The sequence below is a fragment of the Alexandromys fortis genome, unplaced genomic scaffold, assembly GCF_014885135.2.
Source record: "Alexandromys fortis isolate MF-2015 unplaced genomic scaffold, M_Fortis_MF-2015_v1.1 scaffold_68, whole genome shotgun sequence".
In the NCBI taxonomy this organism is placed as follows: domain Eukaryota; kingdom Metazoa; phylum Chordata; class Mammalia; order Rodentia; family Cricetidae; genus Alexandromys; species Alexandromys fortis.
The window spans coordinates 8,440,740-8,457,965 of NW_026067948.1; the positions used below are offsets into that span (position 1 = coordinate 8,440,740).

At 38.6% G+C, this 17,226-nt stretch overlaps 1 protein-coding gene across 14 annotated transcripts in view; it reads left to right on the plus strand.

The window, feature by feature from the left end:
• Positions 1 to 17,226, plus strand: part of Adgrl2 (adhesion G protein-coupled receptor L2) — a 256,854-nt gene that overhangs the window by 188,952 nt on the left and 50,676 nt on the right. For all 14 annotated transcript variants that reach the window (XM_050149429.1, XM_050149430.1, XM_050149425.1 and 11 more), the window contains one exon: positions 15,956 to 16,065. In XM_050149429.1, the coding sequence (XP_050005386.1) occupies positions 15,956 to 16,065 (110 nt within the window). The remainder of the gene's footprint in view (positions 1 to 15,955; positions 16,066 to 17,226) is intronic.

Sequence of the window (17,226 nt, forward strand, 5' to 3'; positions counted from 1 at the left end):
GTGCGGATGATGAACTGTCTTTTTTCTCTGAAGACAGTATTGCTGCTTTTTGTGTGACCTGGGGCTGGCTAGGTGAAAATCAGGCTTGCGTGAATATTTTAAAGCTTTGCGATTTTTTTTTTTTGGTCAAAGTTGATAAAGACAAACAAAACTCAGAGTGTTCTTGAATACTGGCCCATTGTTGTTTGATTAACCATGTGTAATATACTCGAAGCCTCCTCTCTGAGGAGTCTCCTGAATGCTGGAATCACAACTGTACCACCACCGCCATGGCTCCTAAACAGAGCTTCTGATCTGAAATGGTAATGAATAAAGAAGACTTGAAATAAATTGTGCCTTCTGGTAACCACCATCAAGTAAGCACACAGAACAGACATTTAAACTTAATTGTAAAGAACAATGAGATTGACGGGGCAGTGGTGGCTCACACTTTTAATCCCAGCACTTGGGAGGTAGAGGCAGGCAGATCTCTGTGAGTTCCAGGACAGCCAGGGTTGTAAGGAGAAACCTGTCTTGGAAAGGAAGATAGAAAGGGGAGGGAGGGAGGGAGGGAGGGAGGGTGGGAGGGAGGGAGGGAGGGAGGGAAGGAGGGAAGGAGGGAGGGAGGAAGAAATAAGCATTTCTACCAGTTTTCTACCACTGTGTCCTTCAACTTTATATATAATCAGGAATGCAGTGCAATCTGGAGTTTCTGTGTACATTTAATGAGTTTTTCAATCAAATTTTGAACATAGACATATGATAGAGAAAGCCATTATTTTTTTTGTTATTGTTGTTTTTGTTTGGGTTGGTTTATTTGTTGTGGTGTTTTGAGACAGGGTTTCACTGAGTCGTCCTTGCTGGTCTGGAGCTTTCTGTGTAGACCAGGCTGGCCTTGTATTCACAGAGATCTGCCTGCCTTACCTGCCCAAGTGCTGGGACTAAAGGTGTGCACCACATCTAATCAGTCCTTGATCTGTATCTCATTTTCTGATTAGCAGTCTAACATTCAGCATTTATTGATGAATTTTATTAAATAGTGAAAGCTAGTTCTTTAGTTATTTGGAAGCATTTTAAGCCATCAAAAATCATGATTCCCCTTATTTTCTAGATATTATATACTAGAATTGTTAACATAGGACCATAATACAATAGTAAAAGTAAAATCACGCCAATATTAATGTTCTAGCATGCACATTGGCTGAGGAAAGTTATTGTGAAGAATGAGTTTTCCTGTGGCATTTTACTAATACATATTTAGCTGTCCTGCAGATTTTAACAGCTCATCCTTCTTACCTTACTCAGCCTTTCTTTAAATATATTATAGCAATTTAAATTGTTTAGTGCTGGTTGCTATTCTGCAATTAATTTTGGACCTAATAATATCTGTTTCACATGTTTCTAGGAGAAATCTCATTATGAAAAAAAAAAGCAACAGCAAAGAGATTCTGCTGCCTCTTAATATTGGTCCATTCCACATAAACCCATCAAGGGTAGCATATAAGGAATAAACATGAGAGATGATGAACTGCCATTTTTCTCTGAAGACAGTGGGTCTTCACTGCTTTTTTGTATGCTCCCGAAGGGCATGGTTTTATGATTTCGTTAACACACTGCCTACATGTGTTGTTCAGACATATTACTGTGAAGGATACCTGAGAGAAAGATTTTAAGGCTCTGGGTTTTCAAGGTTTCAGTCCCAGCTCACCTGCCTCCATTATGTTGGTCCTGATGGGAGGCAGCATATCATGGTGGGAGGAGTGTGCTGCAGAGGAGACTATGCTTCTCGTGGACCCTGCAGAATGTACTACAGGGAGACACTCTTTCTGGTTTGATTCTTTTCTCTGACCTGTCAGTTTTACTCCCCCTCCTTTGTGCTGGCTGAAAAGCAGGACTCTTTCAGAGGTCTGTTTATGATAAATGAGTTCAGTCTGGATTGGCTGCAGCATTTTTATGTCATTTGAAGTTTTTAGCTGTTCTGGTGGGGACGTTCATGCTACTCATTATATGCTTTATAGTAACCCTGGTGCAAACGTGCCAGGCCATCCCACACTTTAAATGTTTCCCACGGCACCTAATCCAGGGGGAGTGGGAGTCCGAATAGGATTCATAGTGTATCAAGCAAGCTTTGTGCAAAATTCGGTCAGTCCTTTAGTATATGAGACATTAAGCTTCATTCAGCTTTCATACATGAGTGTTCCTGGTTGGAGTACAGATTACATAGGTCCACCTGCCAAGGCCAGTAGGTAAAATTATAACTGTGCCATGCAGAGTTTGGAGAAGAAGCTGAAGATGTAAAAAAAGTCCCATAATTCAGTTCATTTCAAGGACATTAATTCAGTGGCAGCAAAATGTTTATTCATTCAGTAAAAGTTTTGATAGAGAATAACCCATTTCTACAATTGATGCTTAATACTTAACTTAAAACTTCATACTATAATAAAGATGGAAATCAGTGAGTTTTAAACTATACGAGAAGTAAATTTTAAGCAAATGAGGTTGGTAGACATAGTTTCCCCATTCTCCTCCCCTTCGTCTACCCACTCGAAGATAACGCCATCACTCACATCTAGCATGCACACTAATAGCCTGTGTGTCGAGGAATGTATTCTAAGTTACATGTCTTTAGAAGTGGTTTCAGTATAATCTCTAATCAAGAGATCGTTCAAAAGATGAGTTTCCCTGTCCCTCATTGCCTTTGGAACTTGCTAGAACCATAAATCTAGAGAAGGCAAGAAAATGTGTACTGACTTTTAAAAGCATATTTTGTTATTTGATGAGCTTGCTCCACACACATTAAATTATATCCTGATCTAGCCCTAAGATCACGGCATCATTAATTTATGGAGCCACATATGTGTTGTCTAGAGCTGGTCATGAAGGCGGTCGCAAGTCTTGAGCTATATAAGCAGGTGTGTGAAGGGTGATGGCTTACTGTCATAACTAATAAATGACAACTCAAGACATTTGTGTGTACACTTCCATTTATTTCTACCCTTGATGAACAGACCTTTATTAAGCCGCAATGATTACTGAATGTGAAATGTAACCAAGATTATTTTTTATTCAAATATAATTTAAATATTCATCAAAGCGAAGTTATGCTTAAGACTGACAGTGACTATTAACATCAAAAAATATAATTAACTGCATTGGGTATCATGAAGTGGAGTTAGCCAAATAGCCGAGAGGTCTAATTGCTCTGGAGTTTGAGAAGCGATGGTTTTATTTGATGCTGTATCTGAGGAATTAATAGTAGTGTGGTTTCCTATGTGGGCCAATTAAAAGCTGCCTGTTAAGGTTCATTGCTCTATAGGAAACCCATTGACTATCACTTAGTAAACAGGATTGACATGTCAGTGTGTACAAGAAGATAAAATAGAATAAAAACCCTGAAAATGAGATGTACATAGACTTGCATCCTGTCACGGAGTTATGGAGGTGCTGGGAAGCTCTGCATCTTTCCTTCTTTGTCTGGTGCCCAGTGTCCGCCCTGTGGGAAGATTCACAGCCAATGTCCTCACAAGACTTCCCTGGGGTTTGGGACCATAAACCTTCTACCTCAGAGGCAGCTGTTAGTTAGTGCCAGGCGACAGAGGAAAAGACTCACCATCCCTCACAGTCGCTTCCCAGCTCCTCACCCAGACAGATGGTTCCATCTTCCAGGAGCTCAGCATCTCATTCTGCCCAAAGTGCTTCTGTCTTGGCTTCCCTGATAGAGTTTAGAGTCATCCCAGTAAGCCTCTGAGAGATCTCTCCCTCACATTTCTCTTCCTGTGCTGCTCAACCAAAGGACAGTGGTGATATTAAATATAAAACACATCCTGCAGGGATATTGGTTATGTATATTTTAAGTATGGCAGCTAAGTTTTAAAACCAAGCATTTCAAAGCAAAAGACAAAGAGAAAATTGAGCGGTGTAAGTCTAAAAATGGCGTTTTTCATCTTTGTCATATCTTCCCCTATCTTTCGTGAAAGTAGTATTTTGACCTTTGTGTCTCCCTTAAGCCTTTTAGCTGCATACAGAAAGAAACCATTCCTGATTGAACCTGGAAGATTTTTGCCCTGCTGAGGCTACAGAGATTCAAGAGTGGTTAGGCATCCTAATGGCATTTTGACATTATTGACATCGTTGAAATGGAAATGTTTAAGGGCCAATGATAAGAGCAAGGTCTCCCAATGTTTCTTTTTCTTAATAATGATGTATCAAATATGCTTAATAAGTTAGTCATAATTTCTAGCATAAAGTGCATAATGTATGTACATGTACTGCTTTAGCTGCTATCATGGAGTTTATGTTTTTAAGATGAATATGCTTTGGAAGGTATACCTATAAAATGCATCACCTAGGACACTTATTCCGTCTGGATGGATGTCATATTTAGTTAGCACTTTTGAAAGTCATGAAACTCCTAAAATAGAGCAGTAGAGTTCAGTTGGCTTTGTACAGTATGATAAGGCCCGTCCTAGGTCTCTAATATGAAGTGATAGAGATGACTCTCCAGCCAGCCACTATTAAGGCAGTTCTCCAGTTCTAGATGTGTACCACTTTTGGCTTCCAAAGGTGCTGTGTTGAATGCCCGACAACATGACGCTCTGCTCACATCCCTGCATGTAGAAGCAGTTAGTGGTTTTAAATGTTCTCAAGGTCCCCGTGACCTGCACCTTCTACACAAGTTATTGATAGAGAGCTACTTCATGCTAGGAATACAGTATTAAATGGAAGCCTTCAGCCTTCATTGCCATTAAAAAAACATATCTGTGTTATTTGTACATGTTATAAATCATGAAAATCGAATTTCCACTGTATTGAAGAACTTTGGAGCCAGGTTTGACTCAGGAAGATTCAGCCTTTGTCTAAGCTTCTTTGGCATGCACTATGAAATGCTTACTATGTTCTGATGCCCCGTACCCCTTGCATCAGCTAAAGGCATCCATTAATAGCTAGCAAAAATATACATTTGCAGGAGTCCAGGCTGGTGTCTGTGGGGTTACGTTGAGAAAAGGTACTGCGGAGTGTATAGCACATGGCTCCGATGTTCTTCAAACTGTAGCCAACCACTCAGCTGTAATTTGCTAACATAGAGAGGGTACTCTGAATCTCCTACCTGATACAACACTTCCCAACATGACGGGAGAAAAGGAAAACAGCCAGAGTTACCGAGAGGGAAAAATACACCGCAGGTTGAGGGGACACTGAAGCCTGTGAGCAGCTCAACTACTCCGCTCCTGAGCTCATCATCTCTGCTTTCGGCACCATAGGACCCTTATCTGCCACCTTTTTGCAGCCTCATAATTTCCCTTCTTGCCTTTTGGCCACGGAGTAGGGGTCTTTCTAACACCCCCTTCTTTGTATTCCTAAAAGCATTCGGTTGTTATGCAAGGGCTTATAATGTCGCTGTTGAAATGGATACTAAGGCTCGAGAGGCTGTATTAACTCTGACTCCACCAGAGTTCATTGTTTTGTAGCAGAGGACAGTAATACATGATTCCATATGCACCTTGTTAGCTTTTATCTATATAGATATTGTTTGAATGTGATTGTTTTAGGGTATTACTACTTATGTGATTGTCTGTCTTTCTGTCTGTCGTCTGTCTGTCATCTTTTTAAGATGATGTGTCCTCTTGTGACTGAGAAGCAATAACAGGAATCCTCCCTTGATCCACACTTTTTAAAAGGAGCTCTTTGGGTAATAGGCTGTAGACTGAATGCTTATGAGTTGTGTTCAGTTATCGAGAATGCCATCAGCAATGCCTTGTTGCTTTCTTATCAGCTGCTTCCTGCTGTCAGCTTGGCACTTATTTCAATAGGAAAGGATTTGCATCAAATGTGATGCCTTATTATATGCAGCTAACACGGGGTTTTTAATTGTGCAAACACACGAGACTCCTGCGGTGGTAGTCAATTTGATAAAAGGATTAGATTATGAATATTTTGTCATGATTAAAGATTACTTCTGATTTATCAGAGGCAAGCTAGTGAAATTTGTCATCTATTTATCAGTCAGATGAGACTCCCTTAAATTCGAGTGTGAACCACAAAGTACTGATCTCTTTATATTGTCTCTCCAGGATTTGATGTTTATACTCAGATGAGGGTATTCAGGGTTGTTTGGGGCCATCCTCCTGGCTCAGCTGACTGCTTCTAGCACCCCAAGGGTGTGTGTTTCTAGCTTTGGCCTTTGTTGTTTTTAATCTTCAAGTAAATATCTATGCCTGTACAAAATTTCTGCAGCTTTTATAAAGGAAATGACTGACATGTATCATAAGCCGTTTTCGGTTGTTCACTCATTAGCAAACAAAAAGACAAGGCATAGAATAAGAAATCCAGTTTAGAAAGCTCTCTTTCAGCGACTACTTCTTGGTGAAGGTAGTTCTGAGCATTGCAGGAATTTATAAGAAGGCTAACATCTACAGGGAGGGAAATCTTATGCTCTGGTAACTACTAAAGTCCTAAGAAAACAAAATAAAATGCTGAGTGTTTGAGGGGTAAATACTATAAAAGAAGCAGATAGGAAGAAGCTTACACTTTAATTCTAGAAACTGACAGATTGACTACCAGCTAAAATAAAGCATAGACCTTTCAGCACAAAACAGAATGAGCGTAATTGACAATTAGATGTAGACCTTTCTAGACATCGGCCAAGAACCCAGAAAAGGATCTCTCTGAGCTTTCAGCATCCATGCTTGACCTTTGCTCATAGGATCCTTCTTAGCACTGGGACCTGGAGAAACTGGTATCAGAGTATTTTTTACCTCAGAGACTTAAAGAGAATCTTCTTCAGAAGAGGAGAAGAACATTCCAGCATGTCCGTGCAGCAATTTCTCTGTGGTGTGCTGTTTCAGACATATATTTCTGGCGCAGTCTTGCCCTCCAAAGCTCCTTCTAGTTACAGTTCCTTTGCTTTATTTCAAGCTCTAATCCTCTGAGCGGGTAATTAACAGACCAGCCGAGCCATTTGTAGCAAAGAAGAGCCATAAGGGTGAAAATATTTCTTCACTGAATGATCTTTCCGAAGTAAATAATTACAAAGGAAAAAAAGATTTGGGATGACCAATCTAAATCTGAGGATAATTAGACAGAGTTTGGAAATCGAAGTGCTTGGCATGTACAATTCTCACATCATAACAAAACTAATTAAATATTTAGAAACCAAAATCCCCTCACAATTTGAAGAAAAATAACCCACGACAAAGGGGTCCGTAACTTTGCAGATAATTAGCAAGAGGTACAGGAGAGAAGACATCGTAGATTGGCTCTGTGGCTCTGCAAGGTCACGTCTTGTTATGCTGTGTCTTTTATACAGTCTGGTAACGCGTTTGCTGCTAATTTAATCTAACTAGGGCATCCCATAGTGATTTCCCATTCTCCTTGTTAACCGTGACAGCTTATACAAGTCCAAACTGTAATAGGTTAACATTTTTATAAATAAGTACTCTTAATTTTTGCAGGTTTTTTTTTTTTGAATGATTAAAAGTATAGGTCCGGAGCATCTAGATGTAAAGCAATACTTTTGAAATATATAATTTCTAATATGTTTTTTATCCCCACTTAAGCGATCTTATTGTTTTCATTAAGCAGTTAGACTTCATGACCCCATGAATGGAGCAGTCTCAGTGGCATGCTTTGTAAATAAATACCTCTGGTTTTGCTAATAAAAGCAAGGGCATTTGTGTTGAATGCGCATTTCTGCAAACAACAGATTTTGTACTGGATTAATAAGGCTCAGAGTGAGTCAAACCTCATTTGCATTAAACTGACCCCAAGGTCCAGTAAAAACTGCAAGGAGTTTCAGTGGCTCCTAAAACATAAAAAAAGTTGTTTTTAGCACAGCATCACCACTTCAAGATGCTTATTTTAATAATTAATGTGGATTTTTAAGATAATTTTAGCAGTCTGCAAGAAACAAATCATTTATATGCTTTAAGATCCATATATGTTGTGGTTGTATTTCCTGGCACAGTGGTTTGCTAGGATACAAACTGACCATGGATGGCTTACTGTTCGAGATACTCTCTTTTCCAACATCTTCAATAAATGGAATGATAGCCCCATAGTAAAATGAATTAAATAGGATTTTTTTTTGTCAGACATTGATAGACTCACCCTAAACTACTTTGGAGGAGGCCTTCTACTTTTCTTCCACACAGCATTCTTTAGCAGTCAAACAGAAGTTATGTATTTGTAGCACAAAAATATGCACTCATATTTCTGGTTATATATGCAGTGTTAGATTTTTCTACAATTGTTCCCACAGCAGTTTCAAAGTTTTAATCACTACAACCGGACAAATCAGTATTACATTAAAACTTTTGATAACACTAATATGTAGGAGATTGAGTGAAATGCAATTTGAATTGCTCAGTTTTTCGTAATTATTTGTCTATGCATGGCTAGCATTTGGTTCTTTGGGTCCTGGTGCAGTAGCAACTCTATTCAGAAATGATTGTGAAATGCATTGAATAAGACAATAGTCTATCATTCTTACAAGTAATAGCCTAACATGCCCAAAGAATTCCGTTCTGGCCAGATAGAACTCTTCTAGATAACACAGATTACTAAATGAATTATGAGAAGATAGTTACATGACACATGGGAGCATCCCATAGTGCTCCGCTTATAACTTCCTAATGTCACGTTTACCTAGCAATTGTTTAAGCTCTCACTTCATAATGAATAAGAAATCAGTACCTGCTTCCATAGCGCCGTGAAAGTTTAGATGATAAAAAGACATTTCATTATAAGCTTTAGTTTAGAAAAGTGATTCTTGATTGAGCACTCAGCAGCCTCCCTCCTGACCCTGGAGAATGGCTGCTTCCCAAGTCTTGGGGGTGCTCTATCCCTTTCTTGCCTGAACTGAGTATTTGGTTTCCACATATTTCCTTGCATTGGCTCTCTCCAGCTTGTGGGGTCAAATCACATGCTGTGTGTGGAGTTCTTAATTCTCTCTCCGTACTAAGAGGGACACGTATGAGAATAATAGAATCAGATCATTTGAAGTGTTAGCACATGGGAGAATGATGGCCAATTAAAGTGCTTCCCCGCATAAATAAATAGCCTATACATTAAGTGTTTATTGTTTTCTTTCATGATATAAAACTTTGTCCTAAATGACATAATTCTACAAGACCAGGAACAGCAGACTAAAGCAGACTTGGGTGTCTGTTGTGTATTTTTTGTTAACCATACTTATTTACAAGCAGAAATAGCGAGGTTAGCCATTCATCATTTTTGTTATTCAGAAACATATACTTACATGCTTGTCGTGTGTTTGACTCGAATAAGAGTCTTAGAAGCTGACCAGCCCTCTTTCGTCTTTATTTGTGTGTGTGTTTCAGTTTGTTGTTCCTCATTCTCTCTGGTTTGCCGCAAAGCCTCTCTACATTTGTTTAGCTTGTATACTTGAATGGAATGAAGTATACGAATTGACTTCATTTATTTTTTATTGTTGCTTGAAGCTTGGTAATGAATGTCATTCCTACTCCATTAATTAGATCCGTGATAGAAGATTCAACTGTAGATGTTCTCCTCATTTAGAATATACTGTTAGCCATGGTTGTAGGTTAAAAAGTCCCAGACTCCCACCATGACGGTTATGTTTATAGTTGACCTTTGGACATGGGTAACATTCTTAGTATCTTAACACCTTGAAAGTGTTCATTTCTTCTAAAAATGAACATTTTAATATCAAAGGTAACTGGCAGGAGAGGCGTGTGGAAACAATAAACCTGTTATTGCTAGTTTGTTGTAATTGAAGTTTAAAAATAGCAGATGCCAATTAGGGAAGGAACTTGTGGAAACTTCACACACTCGGTAAAGAATTGGACCAATTCTGCAGGATCTTTCACATTTTAAGCAAGGTTGAATTTAGTTCCAGTCCTGATAATGCCAAGCTTCTCTGTTGCATGTTGAAGTATTTGTTCAAGTTGGTAGATTTTGCATTTTTAATCTTTCCTTAGAACTGTGGTGAATAATGGCCCCTGGCAGGAGATAATGAAATTTTCTTAATTTATATTTTCAAGTAGAAGCTTCAATTGAAAATGGCATCCTATGGCCTGGAGACATAGCTCGAGTGCAAATTCCAGGGGAGCTGCAGTAATAATGCAGTGCCGTTGGTGATGGGGAACGATGGGACAGTGGAGAAGTAATTTAAGGAAGAAGAGGAAATGCACAAAGCTTTATTGTAGCATATCTAATGATCTGGGGAAGATTCCCAGTGGTTTTTGGAGCATGACTGGAGAAGCTAATGTTATCTTGCCAAAACAGAAGTCTCTGCTTAATCAGCAGAACAAGACTATGGATTAAAACACCTCACACAATAGATTACACGTGGAATCTCATCTCCAGACTCTGCACTTGGTAAAGTGTAATAATGAGCATAGGATAATCAAAAGCAGAGTAAAAAGCAATTTGTCGGGAAATGTACGATTCAAGATTAGAGTTGGAATAGAAGCAAGTTTGCGTGGATAAGTTTAGCTTGCGTTTAAAGGTATGCACAAGAAAGAATACACACAGTGCCCTGGGAGAGGGGAGCATGTTCTGTGTCTCTGGATTTGCAGATCTCTGTTTTCTATAAGGGGCATTGTTCCCAGGGATTGTCATGGTCGGGGAGTTCCTGCTTATCCAGGCGTGACACGAAGTTCATATTTCTTCTCCAGTTGAACCTTATCCATAAACTTCTAGGGAAGGTAACGCATTTTCTAGATGAGAAAGTTGAGCTCAAAGTGGTTAGTGCCCTGTTTATGGAGTCACTGATTGTAGGCACAAAGTTAGTAGCTAGTTCTTCATCATGTTGAAGCATGTTAATTGGGCACTCGTCTTCCCAAGTTAGCACAATTACAATTAGCAGCATACGAACCAGCAAGCATTTTGTCTCGCCAGAACCAAAAGACTGTGTTTCTCCAATTAATAGTTGTTACTTCGTGTATGAAGTTTTCTGAAGGTGAGTTAGAAAATCAAGCAGCCCTTGAATAAATAATTCCCCTGCCTCAGCCTTGACAGCTGAGATGTCGGAGCTCTTCCAAGCTGCACCTGACCTGTTCTAATTTTGGTGTGCTTGTGTGTCAATGAATATCCTTCCACAAAATAGTTTTTCATCAACTACACATGGTTTTTGGATGCAGTTCATTTTAATTTTGAATTTATTGTGAATATCCTAAGAATTAATATCAATATTGACTACGATAGAGGGGATCAAATGCATGGTGTGTAACCATCCTACAAATTGTGAGGGTGAAGAAATTTTTGAATTGCTCATTGGAGTATTTTGTAATTGTTTTTATCCTATCTATTGGGCATAAACTTGAGTAGTGACACCAGGTTCAAATATTTGCTCCAATTTCTCCTGATATTGAAATATATTTATATCAATGATTTAAATAGTCTCAATATTTGGACTTATTTGTCTTAGGAAAAGTAGTTCATAAGTATACTATAAAGGGGAGAGGGCTTGACAATAGTTAGAGAAGCACTCATAGACTTTCTGGTTTTTTAAAATTCAGGTTATAAAGATGAACATTTGGCTTCATTTTTTTTCATTCTACTCCCTCAGGTTAGCATTAAAGGATTATAATAATGGGCTTTTAAATACTGTCTAACATATGGTGTTTTGCCATATTTAAACCCATTTGTAACGTGTAAAGCGAGATTTAGTATTTTCTTTGTGTAATTGATGGTTCTAGGAATAAGATGTAAATTTTTAGTATTAATGTAGATCATTAATATAATGAATCTCTTATTTTATTTGCATATGGGGATGTTTTGAAGAATTTGTTATTGGATTTGAGTTAATTTCTTGTGGAAATTGAGGTCCGGTATGATGTTTCTGTATGTTTGATAGAGAAAACCCTCTTAATATTATAGTCAGACATTTGTGCTCAGAATTAATATAAAAATAATATATAGGTTGGGTTTTTTTTTTTGTTTAGCTTTGATGTTGCCATGCTGGGAATCAAACTGTGGCTTCACATAGCTCAAGGAGGAACTCTACCCCTGAACCCTACTCTAGAGCAAGGTGATATATCAGAATAATTTAACTTAATGAAGAATATAAGCAAATATTGGGAGAGGCATTTAAGCACATCTGTATTTATTTTCCTGGCACTATGCATCATGTAGCTAAGTTTAGTAGTCATTATTTCCTCATGAGTCTAAGTGGTTACATTTATACCTTCTGAGGATTAAGGCACCATATTTAGTTGGTTAATTAAATCAGACAAAATACAGAGACAATAGCAACAGTTACAATGGATTAAGTACTTTTTTTTCGTTTTAAATTACATTTGTCTGTGGAATACAGCCTATTTTTATAGATAGTGGAAAAATCTTAATTTCACGTTTAATGAGTGAAAAGAGTTTTAATTACAAAGAAAATTTTTAGGAAAAGATTATGCCTTTTCTCCTGTCTATAAAGTAGATTTATATGGATCATGTGCGAGTTCTTAGACGTCATATTTATTTTGACTCACCAATAAAATGAATGTAAGGCCTGCTCAAAATAGAGGATAGGGCGGCATTGCAAACCCCAATTATGTGTTTACATAAATCTTGCTATTCGTTTTCTGCCTTGTTTCTGTGAAATTTTGTGGAAGAAAATTTTAGCTACCATGCCTAGTCTTTTATTTTTCTGAAATATTTAAGCTTACTATGTTTCGTTTTGGTGGTTTTCAGAGCAAGGAAACACACCCTCCTGCTATTTGAAACTACTCTGGGGTCTCCCCAGCACTGAGCTCTCCTTCTTCCGGGTGAGCCTCGAGCCTTTTCCTTTCTAACAAGCTTTTGTGTGATCCCTATCCTGATTCTGTTCTGAGGACCGTGTTCTGATAGCCACTGCTTTAACTGTCTTTAGTGATCCGTGTATCTTCATCACTGCACAACAGCCCAAGAGCTATTATTTGGAATTGAACTATTTAAAGTACGTCCAAAATCCATTTCTGTGTGATGAACAGTAATCAAAGTTCTCCCAAGCAGTAACCCAGTGTCTACTTTATATAGAAAAGCCCCTTTCTCTTATGCCTCTGTCTTACTTACATTCATTTTTATGATTACTGTCTGGGTTGTTAACATTGAAAATCCACAAGGTGTTACCAAAATGTGTCAGTCTTTTACTTGTTAGTGCAGCAACAACTTTGCTCACAACAGCCAGCTCTTTATGTGGGAAGGGGAGAGTCAAGCTCGATCTCCGCCCTGTGTGGACACAGTCTCCAGAATAAATTTCATTTCTTGGCTTATGCTTCCTTTTAATTTCTATGGCAATGAAAATTGAAAATTGAGCCCTTGGTAAGAATTTACTTCTCTTTTGTGACTAAGTAATTACTTTCTCATTCTTGATTTCTTCAATGAGAGCAATTTCCAGTCTGACCCATAGCACACAGGTTCACAAACTGCCAGACATTTCCTCATTGTGAGAACTCATACAGGGGATTTTCCTCTTGGTCCCCACTGCTACTGTATCTGAACCTCCAAAGACCTTTCATTTGTCTCTGGTTAAAAATATTGGTGTCCACAACTATGATTCTCTTATCCTTTTCAGTTAAATTCTTCTTAATTACTCTTAATTGAACTAGTCCAAATCTTCAATTTATCTAAATCCTCACCCTCTTAGTGCTAGAGACTGAACACAAAACCTTCTACAGATTCCATATGCTTGCTCCCATTAAGCGAAACACCAATATCCTGTGTGTGTGTGCACTAGAAGCAGGTGTTACAAGTTAGCTAGACTTACAAGTGGTCATGAACCACTTGAAGTGAGTTCTGGGAACGGAGCTCAGGGCTCTGGAAGAGTGGGAAGCACTCTTAACGCTCAGACATCTCTCCAGCACCATTGTATACCACGAGTTTTTTTTTCAACTGTATGTGTTTTCACTTTCTTTCCAAACCCTCATGTTCTTAATGCATTTCAGGCTCATGGCAAACTCTCTCCTTTTCTTCTCTTTCTAATTTGGCGATGTGAAAAAAAAAAAAAAAAACCCTCAATAAAAAGGGGGAAGTAATGCTGTATGTAAAGTTCATTCACTAACCGATTTATTATTTTATGCATTTTCTACAAGTATGTTTCAAGCCCTTGTAAAATAAATAGCAAACTATGTTTGAGTGATTATGAAATATACATGCTGGGGAATGTGAAAGAGGTGTTAAGCATGTAGTGGTTGGCTTTTCTTGCTTTCTGAGAGGCCAGAACACGAAACATAAGGACAGTCCCTGTAGATATGAATAAGTACAAGAAAAGGCATCCAACACTTGAGTGTTTTCCAGGGACCAGCATAGGTCTGAGGACACCTGGAAGATCAAGTGAGGTTTAAGAAGCACTGAAATTTCTTACTGCTAAACCAGGAATGAAAAGAAATGAAATGTCAGAATTGTTTTTCTGTAGGGGTCGAAACACAAGATACTGAACTATTGAGAAATAGCAAATCCACCCTTCATTTTAAATTTTACAATACAAAATTGTTTCTGTGATTTATGTTAAAATAATTCATTTTATTAAGTGGTGAACCATAGGCAGTTTCTTCAAATGATTGGGGGCAGGTGGGAGGAAAGAAAAAGGACACAACAAAGCCCTATGTTGTATGAGATGAACCATTTACATCATCCAAATTCATGGGACAGGACGTCTTACCAACAAAATGCCGTATTGTCTCAGGGACTGATGGAGATCAAAGCTAACTGGTTTAATGTTTGCAGTGCATTATTTCCATCTCGGGTACAATTCACTCAATATTGTGGAGTCACTGAAATTCACTGTAATATATTTTAAATTAGAAACTGTAGCCATTTAATCCCGTAGATCTTTTCTGCTTTCCTTCTCTTCAGGACAGCTCTCTGGGGTTTTGAGTTGCAGCGGTACCATTGTGCGTGACTTAGCATGTCTCCCTCGTTAGTATGACTCTGCTCCCACCATCCCAGGATTCCTGTGCTGGGAGCGGGTCTGCTTTTCCCAGACTGCTCTATGGCGCTATTTTATACTTCGGTTATTTTATGCACCATAGAATATTTGGTATTCAAATTGTTGAATAAATTTTGTAATAATGCCCTGGTTCTGCTTGCTTTGCCTTCTTAATGTATATACTATCAAGAAGTGTAATGAAACCCCTGCAAACATTCCATTCCACTGGGCTGTAATCAAATCAAATTATAAAAGAAATAGTTCTGGCTTTTACAAAGCTTAAGAGAAGACCATCTGGGCCCATTTATATAACTCAGGCACCATTCTGCCTGGAATACCAGCTTAATTCCAGTATCCTTGCTGACCCAATGACAGCGACAACAACAAAGTGAATACTTCCACACAGTAATATATAAGACAATTTAGGCATTGTGTTCATGGCATCACCTTTAATATTAGCCTTCAGAACATCCCGGTACACAGTCACACCACGGACAGAATCATAGCGTCTGTGAAAAGCCGCAAGAGCGCATAGACATTCACGGTGCTCCAGGCACTCTGCTGGACGGTTTTAGTGCCTCTGTCATTATGCAGGCCTCCACATGTAAGGTGGGAAGTGCTAGCAAATGCCTCGTGTTCATGGGTGTAGACAGTGCCTGGGTTAGAACACATAGCAGAAACTGGACAGAGAGGCTGAAATCTGGGTCTGCATGTGTTTCGGTGTGTTGTAACAAGTTCCTGCTTAGCTGTTCCGCTTACGGCCCTGGGTTTGATGGTGCCTTTTCTGGGTGTAAGGTTTAATTCTTGAATATGTTATCAAGTGTCCTGGTTGTTTTGTCTCCTAGGACCTATTGGATATGACAAAATTAAAACATAATAGTATATTTGAAAACCATTAACAATTTTCTTTTTACTTTTACTTACAATTTAGTGTGACCCTTGATACAGAAGTTAAAAGCCAAGAAAATAAGGGTTTGATAATGTCATCTTATTTCATCTGCATTTGTTGGTTCATGACTAAGTTCTATATTATATTTCTCAAGTAAACAATAAGCGCACTGTTTCATAGGCTTGGTTGATTCTGTTTTCCAGGTGCAACAATCGAACGCAGTGTGTAGTAGTTACCGGGTCAGATGTATTTCCTGACCCATGTCCCGGCACTTACAAATACCTTGAAGTTCAATATGAATGTGTCCCTTACAGTAAGTATGAAGTTTGTATTTTTCTCCTTCCTCCAGCGTTCCTTGTTGGAGCTGAAAGACTACACATGTGAAAGAAGCGTATGTTTACGGCCTACAAAACCATTATGCATGCAAAGCGCTCCCAGACTCGGGACTCCAATTAGTTTCATGAAGTGTGGAAGGAAGCCATAGTGTGATGCTGGCCAAGTGTCTGTCTGTGTTCTTAAGTGTTTGGCTTTTAAGGCTAGTGTTTTTCCAGAAAACAAACTTGAATTAGCTATTCAATAGGGCAGATAGAAATCTGTACTTTTGCCCAATACCAGTTGCTGACAAATTGGTTTGGCTCGCAGTGTTCTGAAGAAGGAATTGACTTCCGTTCTAATAGTGAAGCATTTGAATGGCTACCTGCTGTCGTGGTAACAAGAGTGCTTGGTAAAAGCTACCAGAACAGGAACTGAGGCAAGAGCTCTTCCCTTTCTTCTGTGTCCTGGAAGGAAGCAATTCTTTTTACCAGATTTGGTGAGGAAGTTTTAATGCTTAAAACAAAGCCAAGAGTACAGAAAAATCATTCAAACGTCTTGTACCTGTTTCTACTTTTAACTGTAAGCACCATGTTTACCATCTTGCAGGAGGACTTTTTCTAACTGGAAATTTTCTAAGTAGGTGTCAGTATGTTCCTTCAGGTCTCAGAATGCATACTTCTCAATTATATGTCATACATTGGATAGGGGAGAAAATGCCTTCGTAGTTTAGACAACCTAGAAGTTTTGAGTATATTGCCTAATTATCACAAGGTAGTTTAGAAGTGATGTTTTTCTCTTTTCCTTTTCTTAAGTTAAATGAAACATTACTGTCACAAGAGTGCAGAGACAGTTGAAGTACCAGTGTTAGCTTAATACTTTTGCTAGTTTCAGAAACTTTTCTATACTTTAAATCTAAACAACAACCAAAACGTGCCAAAGTTAGAGCTGGATGTTTTCATATGTGTGTCTGTAGTCCCAGCTCCTTGTAGGCAGAGTCGTCAGGATGATTGAGACCATCCTGGGCACCACAGGAAGACCCCCATCTCAACATAGAAACCCCAAAAGGCCAAATTCTGATTACATGAAGGTGACGACACATTGTAGCGTATACTGTGAAGAGATGCTCTGTCCTCTCAGCCACAATTCCCATAAATTGATT